Here is a 10127-nt window from a genome sequence, read left to right as displayed (position 1 = left end):
TTGCATAATTACCTATTTGCATTGCATTCTATGTGAGCCTTTATTTCCCGCATACTGGATTTGTCTGGACTGTTCTGGATTTTCTTTGGCGGGTTGGGTTGTTACAAGTTGTAAAAGGCCCAATACACATGTTATGAGTTTACGTAGGAACACTTAGGACTAGAGCGGACTCTCGATGGCTATGTGACGTGAGGTCATGGGATAGCATAATCAGGAGACCCCGTGCTCGGACGAGGTTCAAATGCGGTATTATCATCATCATGTAGATGTTACGATGATAATACTTAGCAGGAGAACTCACGACTCTCGAGTTACCCCATTGTCCTTACCATGACCTAGACTACACCCGTGAGTGGGGCGAGAATTATTCTTACAGGTAAAGATACTGTTGGTGACTCTCGTTATGTTGGTGAATATGGTTTCCTTGGTATTCTATGATTATGCCAGACCTTTGATCCTATGATATTCAAACTTGGTTTCTTTGTGTTCCATGATGGTATCTGACCTTTATTTGGTTTATATTTATTGTCCATGGTATTATGAGGATTTCAAAATGGATGTCACACTTTTGATCCTGGTATATTCAATATACTCAGAGGTCACTCAACAGATATTCAGCAGCACAGTGGTTGCCCATTTATTTTGGGAACCTTGATCCCATATTTATGTATACATAACATGGTTAACCACATTCTTAGCATGCATGTTCCATTATTTCCAAGGAATCATATCTTTAAGTTGTGCATCGAGCTTTTCCACGTCATACTTGTCTAAGATTTTAAAATCAAAGCATGAGGATTCCTTGGAAATGAATGAACATGTCATTGCATGTATACCATGCATCCCATACATCTCATGCATATCAGGTGTTCAGAGTTGAGGTTCCTTATTCAGGCTTGGTACTCTCTTCAGAATTGCAAATGCGACTTTTCCTGCTACATGTTCAGAGTTGGGGATTTCCTATTCATATTTGGTTTTATCTTTGAAACCGCAAGTTTTGACCTCTTACTGTTACGAGTTCAGAGACCAGACATGGAACAACTTTATGGGGATTTGATTGAGAAGAAAATTCATTTGGGTTTGTTTATGAGGACATTCAAGTTATGACCCATGATCAGAAACTCTTAAGAGGGGGAAAAAGTCAGCTGAGGACTCAGGTGAAATTGATCATGGAGTTTTTAAATACCTTGTTGGGAAAAGAAGACGATATGTTTGTAGCAAAGACAAAAGGAGGCCTAAAGGATAGTTTTACCTGGTTCTCATGTCTTATGCTCAGTTGCTTCCACGCTTGCTTGAGTTGCAACTGGTTAAGCTTTGTACTTCGTTACCATCTACAAATTCCATTCATGATGATGAGGATGCTAGGTGTGAGTTCTATTCTGGGGCACCTGGTGATGTTGAGAACTATAAGTAGGATTTAAGTTTCGCTTGCCGCAGGGGCATTTATGTTTTCTCTAGATGGTTTGACCATGCAAGACAATCCTTTTCCAAATGGTGATAGTTACATCTGTTACATCTTATTCTCGAGGTCCTACTTCCCGTTTTGGGTCACTATAATTTTGGCTCCTAGAGTTTCCATCTCAGCAGCCAGTGCATTGTTTCCCAAACAAATCCAAAAGGGAAGGCTTATTAGCAGAGACAAAAGTATGAGTTGCAAGTTGGTGCGATCCTGATGACTTTTGCCCAGCTACTTCGTCGCTTGTGGGAAGATCAGTTGATTAAGAGTTATGCTTTGGGTCCTCTTACCATCAATATCTATCCTGATTTCTATGTCAATTCTTGATGTGCTAGCCATTCTAGGGCATCTGATCATCGAATCAAAGATTTCAAAACATAAAGTCTAGGATTTGCTCGACACAAGGGCACTTGTGTTGATTTTTAATGATTTATACCGATCAGTCCCTACTTCATATGTTGTAATTCCTGAGTATCGTTCGCAACTTGTACTTCTGAGGATGTCTTCCCAACACTCATTGCTTGTTCCAAGTTGCGAGAATCAATTGATAAATCAGAATCCGCATCATCTGAATGCTCATGCAGATCATCAAGGGTTGAGGAAACCAATAAATGGGTTTGAAATAGTTCATGGGCCTCATCTTCATTTATTCTCTCTATTGCCCAAGTTTTCATTAAAGGAAACCGAACAGTTGAAGCATTTCATTCCTCCTTATCCTACGAGGATTGATCCTGACGCCTACTTTGACTATCATTCCGGTGCACCTGGCCATCTAATTTAATGTTGTATGTCATTCAGAGATAATGTACAAGACCCTCTTGATTCAAAGGCTAGTGTTTTCACACCAGACAGCCAGAATTGAATTCTCATTTGACTCAACAAATGTCAAAACCGCAAAGTGCATCGCCAGGAGCAACAAGTCCAGACGGAGGCCAAGTTTCCTCAACGATGGCAATCTTTTGTATCCTTACTGCATTTTCATTTGTATCTTGCTTTATTGTCTAAACATTGTCTGCATGTAGAACTTTGTCTATTTTTTAATGTTAATTTTAATACATTGATTATGTTTGTCTTAAAGTAATTCTTTAGTTTTACTTAATCCATTTGTTTGCACTCATCCATTCGTTTTCACTCATAAATTTTTTTTTTTGGCATTTTGATACCAACATTACCAATCCTTTCGCCCAAGCAAAAGTTGGAGGGAGAATGATGAAAAATAAAATGCAAAATCTCAGCTTGTATGCTTTTGAGTAGAGCCCTGTTGAAGATGTACATGCATTGTTTCAAATCCCTAAACACTGGAGATATAAGGGAGTGAAACCCTCGTTAACCTCTCTGAGCCTTCGAAGTAGGAGTTTCTTTTCTGTTCAGAAAAAACCCTTATTTTTAAACCGGGGCAGGGTAGTGTTCAGTTAATCTGATTGAGCATTTAAAACTCAGCAGGAGTGCGCATCTAAGGATATAGCAATGGTTATCTTTACAAAGGTTGAGCAAAGTAGAAACCATAATGGTTATCTCTCGTCTATCACCAATATGCATCAAAGAAGGACCATATCCTAACGGGTATCCCTCGCACACCAGGAGGTCAACTAGATGATGATGCCAAAATGGTAATCCTTCATCCACCAAAGACTCGTGCAGTCACTGTAACACCCCAATTCTACCCCTCGTAATTTAATAATAAAATCAGAGTTTCAAAATTTCATCCAAACATAAAATGAGGTATCACATATTCGTGTTTCCATCACTTTGCATTATAATGCATATCATCAAAATCAAAAGTCGGATATACCGATCCATATCATATATCATCATATCAACATATGAATATTCACAACACAACGGATATGTTCACAAAAATATACATGCCATCATGTTATCATCATTACATAAAGTTATGACATAATAAGATAGTACACATAAACTATCCTATCCAAAAATAAGAACGTCGCCCACAACCCGAGTGTTACTACTATCAGAGCAGAGCGACATCAAAATAAAGAGACTCGAGCTAATCCTCGTCATCCTCGTGGATCACCTGCACGTTACCAATATAAAGGCAACAGCGAAACAAGTAAAGGGTGAGATACTCCAAAACATATAATTGAAGGCATGATAAAATATATATATATATAGTTTTGGAATCATAAATGATATAGGATAATAAGAATATGTCGATAAATATCCAATTCTCACATACTTTAAATCATCATCTAGTGTACAAAATCAACACTTTAATTTCATCACATAATCACCAAAATCATGTCAAAAATAATACATGAACTTCATCGCCATATACTCATATCGTCGCTTTACCGTCATGTTATATTCATCACTTACTCATCATAAAACCATCACATATATTCGCTTTATGTTCAACACCAAAAATCATCACAACATAAAGTATCATATAAAATCGCAATTTATTATAAGCCATCAAATAAACTCAATGCCAAAAGACTCAAAGTAAACATAACCGACTCCATGAGATACGACTATGTTATGCATGTGGTACCAATTCTTCGCTTTGTCCATTAAGGAACATTGGCATAAAAGCTCATCGTCGCCTTGGCATAAAAGCCCACGTCGCCTTGGCATAAAAGCCCTCGTCGTCTATGCAATGTATGTGACTCGACAACACGATATCACAAACACGACACAACAAACAACATCGCACATCAAAATTTGGCATAAAGCCTACGTCGCCATATTTATCCACATCAAGATAAACATATCATCGCATCACATATCATCAAGTGTTCATTATGAATAAACCATCGCAACATCATAACCAATCACATACAACATCATCAATTTAATCACTTAATTCCAAACATGTAAAAATAACCAAACATCAATAATCGTCGCAAAAGTCATTCACAATAATCGGTATCAATTATAATTATGAACATCATAATCGGATTGTCCATACGCGACTTAAACCGACTAAAACATAATCCGATTCAACTTAACCGTCACACAACTTATTTCGGTTCACGTCGTAAAAACTCGAAATCTTGAAAAACTAACCTCACCACGATGTTCTACACGTCAAAATTAGCTACCACGACAATTTTCGTTCAATTCGGAGAAACTTGCTCCGTCGCCGAAATTGCCGAAATCGGGAAATCGGAACATAATCGGGTTCCAAATTAAATCGGCTAACTTATGTCATATTTGTTTTTAATTAAATATAATCATATAACATGATATTTATAGAGATTGGCAAGAAACAGAAAGCATTACAGAAAATAGAAACAGGGCAAAATACAGAACTGGGAACATAAAATGGAAACGGCAAAAATTAATGAGACGGACGCCCCACCAATGGAGGTGGGCGTCTCCCACCCTTTAAGAATGAGGAGAAGGGCGTCTCCACTCCAAGGCATGTGAGGAGATGGGCGTCTCCTCCCTCACTGTGCATATACATTTTCTGTTTCAATTTCTAACGCAGTTACTTAAGAACAGACAATTTTCCATTTTCACAAACAGACAGTTTCTAATTACTGCAATTCTTATAACTCAAATTCTATACCAATAATTCATCCATAAATTCAAACCCTAACATCAAATTTCCCCCAAATCCAACATATATTCATCAAACCCTAACTATAAGCATTGGAAAATCAAACCCCTTACCTCAAATGTTTGAATGATTCTTGATGATTTCAACCAACCAAACCCTAGCTTCTTGCTCTTGCTCTTGTTCCTCTTCTTCCTTCCAAGACCTCTAGCTCTCTCTCACTCTCTCTAAGTGTGTTCTTTGTGTTATGACATATAACAAATGGTGTGGGTTTGTTTATGGTCTTGCAAGACATGGCCAAAATTACCAACAAGCCCTTCTTAAAAAATAATATCTCCACTAATTATCACTAAATAATATAATTAACCCAACTAATTAAAATAACTCCAAATAATAAAATATCGGTCCGAATAATATTTTACAGAACCGAACGGAATAAAAACTGGTCTCTCAAAATAAATACCGGACCAAATAAAATAATTACCGGTCTCTCAAAATAAATACCGGACCAAATAAAATAATTACCGGTCTCTCAAAATAAATATCGGACCAAATAAAATAATTACCGGTCCCTCGAAAACGTCGCCGGATATATTTATATCGGTTAATATAAAAATTCTCGTCGCAAAAATAAACAGCAAACAGTAACTCAAAAATATTAATATAATATAATATTAAATAAAATGGGGCGTTACAACTCTCCCCTACTTATAAAATTTCGTCCTCGAAATTACCTGACTCGAAAAGTTCGGGATAGGAATCCCGCATCTTGCTTTCTAACTCGCACGTCGCACTTTCGCCAGTTGCTCCTGTCCAAACAACTTTAACCAAAGGAATCTCTTTACCACTGTTGTACCCTAAAATTTGCCCTCACCTATTCAAGGGCAACTTGATTTAACAGTCTCCATATGCCCAGCACATCCGCAGAAGCTCAAGTCTTAAATATGATCAAATGAACAGTAACGCTTCCTAACTTAGAGACAGTAAAATTAGGGTTTTGGTATACACACGGATAATGGATCAATCAAAGGTCTGGCACGGCTTCATAAGGTCACATATGCTCCTAATAATCTTCATGTCAAGTTTCGAGTCAAACGACACAGGTTTGGTGGCTCATATGTCAATTAGATCAACAGTCGATTCTAAAAAGACAGAATGGTCAATTCAGGTCCAGCAGCAGTCAATGCTCGAGATTTTTGGCCAACATCATCCTCGTGGTCCTAAAATCATCATTTGATCAAGTATTGATCATGATGAATCAAGGAAAGCTCAAAAAGCTCAATTGCAAAAGTTACTGTTTCCTAAGAAACTGCGAAAAGCAGCCAAACTGGGAAAATTAATCAAATACTCATACTTCATCAGAAAAATTCCAACCAAAGCTCATTTTGAAGAGAATTTTTCCCTTAAAAACATGGTTCAAGAATTGAAACCAAAGATGCATGGTTTGGAAGATATGACTTAAGACATTATAGGTTCGTTTCAAAAGTCAACAAACAGACATTATCTTCAAAAATTCACAACTTGAGCATCACAGATCAAATGGACATGAGACCAAAGGAGTTGGTTAGATTACATCTTAAGCTTTCGAAAAAGACCAAGAACGCATTTTTCTGATCGAAATTAAGGAAGTTACGTATTTTTGAAGTTGACCAGATTTGAGAAGCGGCATGAAAGACAATATGACCGAATTCATTTTTTCAAGTCCACGAGCTTAAAATATGGTTTTGAAACTTGACTTATAAGCTATCCACGATCCATAAACCTTGCCATCTATTTTTTATTATTATTATTTATTTTATTTTGAATTTAATCATTTAAATTCGATTTAATTTAAATAAAATACTAGAAAATAGAATCAAATCTTGGAAAACTTATTTTTTCATCAAATCTTGCATAAATCAAATTTCAAGTCCAAGCCCGCCAGATTAACCTAATTCCCATCTATAAAAAGGATGTTGTTAAACCTTATTTTTCATGTACAGACAGCATACAGAAACCCTTATGTACCGACTAACAATTTACTAACAATTTCCTAACCCTTATTTTCTAACCAATTCCTTTTCATGTACATACTCCTCCTAACTTTTCGAAACCTTATTCCACTGGCCTTCAAGAAACCATACCCATATTTTCACTTTCAGAGGGAGTTTTCTAACCTTGATTTTCTTTTTCCTTTTCATACATAAAATCGGTTTTGTTTTACTAACTAATCATGTAGCTTGAGCTTATTACTAATTTTTGTTTGATTTTATGCTAATGATGTCTCGTTTGTATATTTAACAGCTATCAATATAAGCCGAGGAGAAGTGATAGAAGAAATCAAATTTCCCTTCGTCAATGATCCAGCAGCATCCGTCTCCATCATCGCGCTTCCACGGACCAACGCTCTTGTCGATAATTTTCCATCCATCGCTCACATATAACTTCTTCGAAACCAATCCATCGGCAATCAAAATACCACCATATTTTCAAGCCATTGCCAATCTTACTTTAAAGCATCTGTCAAATTTCATCACTTCTAAAGACAAACGAATAAAACTATTAATTCTTTAAAACTAATAATTTTGTTCAAAATTTATGCTTGTTGTTGTGGCAGGTCGATTCAGGAAGAGAAGTTTCATCACCACTCATCGACAACAACGTCCGTCACTTTCCGACTCCGCCGTCAACACATCTCTCGGCTTTCTCCCTGCCCAGTCACGACCCACGAAACGGCAGCCACTCCGAGCCAACACACCCTCCACCAACTGTCGCGGGCCCTTCCGTCAACACAACAACAACGAACACACTCTCTCCGTCGTTCCTCACTGTCGGCGACGCAAACAACCTCCTCCGTGCGAGACCTCCGATACCGCGAGCAACAAGGATAGAGGTAAATGGAGATTTGAAGGATTATTTGGGAGAAGAAATATACAGAGAGAGGAAGTTTTTTTATCGTGAAAGAAAATTGGGAAAGGAGAGACACAGTAGAAAAATTGGGGATAACTCCCTCTCGTTTTATCATGTCAAAACTACACTCACTTAGATATCATAAAGTTGGAACACTGTTCAAGGAAACATTGTGTCATAGTGGTAGAGTTGTGGTAATGTGAAGGCAAGGACCTGGGTTCGATTCTGGCATGCTGCAGGTTACAATTCTTTTATCTTCCTTACTTCTTTTTAGTATTTTTTTAATTATTTTAAAAAAGGGGAAAAGACTTCTAATTTATTTTTTTTTTAAAATGATGATTTAATTTTATTAGACTTAGATTTTCAAACTTTCATCTGATTTCAGAATCTTGTAAATATTTCTTTTAACATGATTTATTTAAAAATACAAAAATGTTTTCTTTAATTGTTTGTAATTTAATTCACGTTAGAGTTAGGACTTAATTTTAAATTTTTGTCAATAATTAACTTGTTAGAATTAGGATTCCGATTAATTCGATTCTCATGTAATAACTAATGTTGACTTAATTCTTTACTAATTAATTCTTGTAAATATAATTAACATGCTAATTTTCTCAATTCATCTAAATAAGATTAGGGTTAGGTTTATATTCTTTGTCATGATTCCTTGATCATATTCATATGAATTTTAAACTTTTCTTTTGTTTATCCTCCGAGGTTTTCATTCATATTAATCCCTGACTTTCGATTGTTCTCTTACTACTTATGTTTTCATTACAAATAGTCACATGGTTTGTCTGCTAACTTTTTTTTGAGTGTTTTGTTTTGGGGAAGATACAAGGTGCACATCCCCTCTTCCCTCTCTTTTTATTTACTGTAAATTATTTTGCATTGTCACTAACATTTCTTGCAGCGGGGAAGATATCAGGTACACAGTCCTATTTCCCTTATCTATTTATTTCTGCAATTTTTATCTGTCTTCATTTTCTTCATCTTATTTTCTTTTCTTGGGATTTGGTACATCCCTTTCCCGTAACTATTTTATTACTTCGCCATGCCTTGTATGCCTTGTTCTTTTGTTTATTTTGCCATGATAATACTTTCTGTCGCCTTTCTTTATGAAACCCTAATTTGGGTACAAACCTCCGAGGTTTCTCTTATTTCTATTACTGTCATCTTTCAATTTCCTACGGCACTCTGATTCCTCAATACACAAATGAGGATACGTAGGCAGTCGGATTCGAATCCGATACGAGCGCAATAATAAAATAAAACACGCGGTTTTTAAGGAAACAGTACGATGGATGCGAGGGGTGCTAGTACCTTCCCCTCGCATAATCGACACCCGAATCCACAATCTCTAGGTTTTATTCGTTTATTTTACCTTTTCTTTAGGGATAAAATAAATATTCGATGGCGACTCTGTCTATAGAAAATTTAAATCTTTATTTAATTTTCGAGGCACTTCAACCACAAAGAGACTTTATCTCACGATCTCCGATCCTTAAAGGCATCGTCTCCACCGTAAGATTATCTCGAACTTGAATATCATCCATCTCAATCACATGTGAAGGATCCGAAACATACTTCTGAAGTTGTGACACATGGAACACATCGTGCAAATTCGAAAGATTTAGCGGTAACGCCATTCTGTAAGCCACTTTTCCCACTTTACAAGTAATTTGGTAAGGACCAATAAAGCGAGGAGTTAGCTTCTTCGACTTCAAAGCTCGACCAACACCGGTTGTAGGAGTAACTTGCAAAAACACATGATCGCCCTCTTGAAATTCCAAGTCTTTTCTCATTTTATCATGATAACTCTTTTGCCGACTTTGAGAAGCTTTCATCTTCTCACGAATCATCTTCACCTTCTCAGTAGTTTCTCGAACAATGTCAGGTTCAAGTACTACACTCTCACCAGATTCATGCCAACACAACGGAGTCCTACATCTCCTACCATACAACGCTTCAAAAGGCGCCATTCCAATACTAGAGTGGTAACTGTTATTGTAAGTGAACTCTATCAATGGAAGATAAGTGTCCCCACGAACCTCCTTGCTCAAGAACATATGCTCTCAACAAATCCTCCAATGATTTAATAGTCCGCTCAGTCTGACCATCAGTCTGAGGATGATAAGCCGAACTCAACCTCAACTTAGAACCCAAAGCCTCTTACAAACCTTTCCAAAAATCAGAAGTAAACCTTGGATCTCTATCTGATACAATACATAGAGTAATGCCATGCAACTTCACAATCAC

At 36.8% G+C, this 10127-nt stretch overlaps 1 protein-coding gene across 1 annotated transcript; it reads right to left on the bottom strand.

Moving 5' to 3' along the window:
• Positions 1–9334: 9334 nt before the first annotated feature.
• On the bottom strand, positions 9335–9673 carry LOC131641868 (uncharacterized). The gene has a single exon (XM_058912165.1). The coding sequence runs from the start codon at positions 9671–9673 to the stop codon at positions 9335–9337; it is 339 nt and encodes a 112-aa protein (XP_058768148.1).
• Between the last annotated feature and the right edge of the window lie 454 nt (positions 9674–10127).

This window comes from Vicia villosa, unplaced genomic scaffold (assembly GCF_029867415.1).
Source record: "Vicia villosa cultivar HV-30 ecotype Madison, WI unplaced genomic scaffold, Vvil1.0 ctg.004187F_1_1, whole genome shotgun sequence".
Classification (NCBI taxonomy): Eukaryota; Viridiplantae; Streptophyta; class Magnoliopsida; order Fabales; family Fabaceae; genus Vicia; species Vicia villosa.
Note: the sequence above shows the minus strand (reverse complement) of the source record. Positions and strands in the feature narration are given on the sequence as shown.

Bases quoted from the DNA above. Each gene is read 5' to 3' on its own strand.
- LOC131641868 (XM_058912165.1), bottom strand. From the start codon at position 9,673: ATGAGAAAAGACTTGGAATTTCAAGAGGGCGATCATGTGTTTTTGCAA.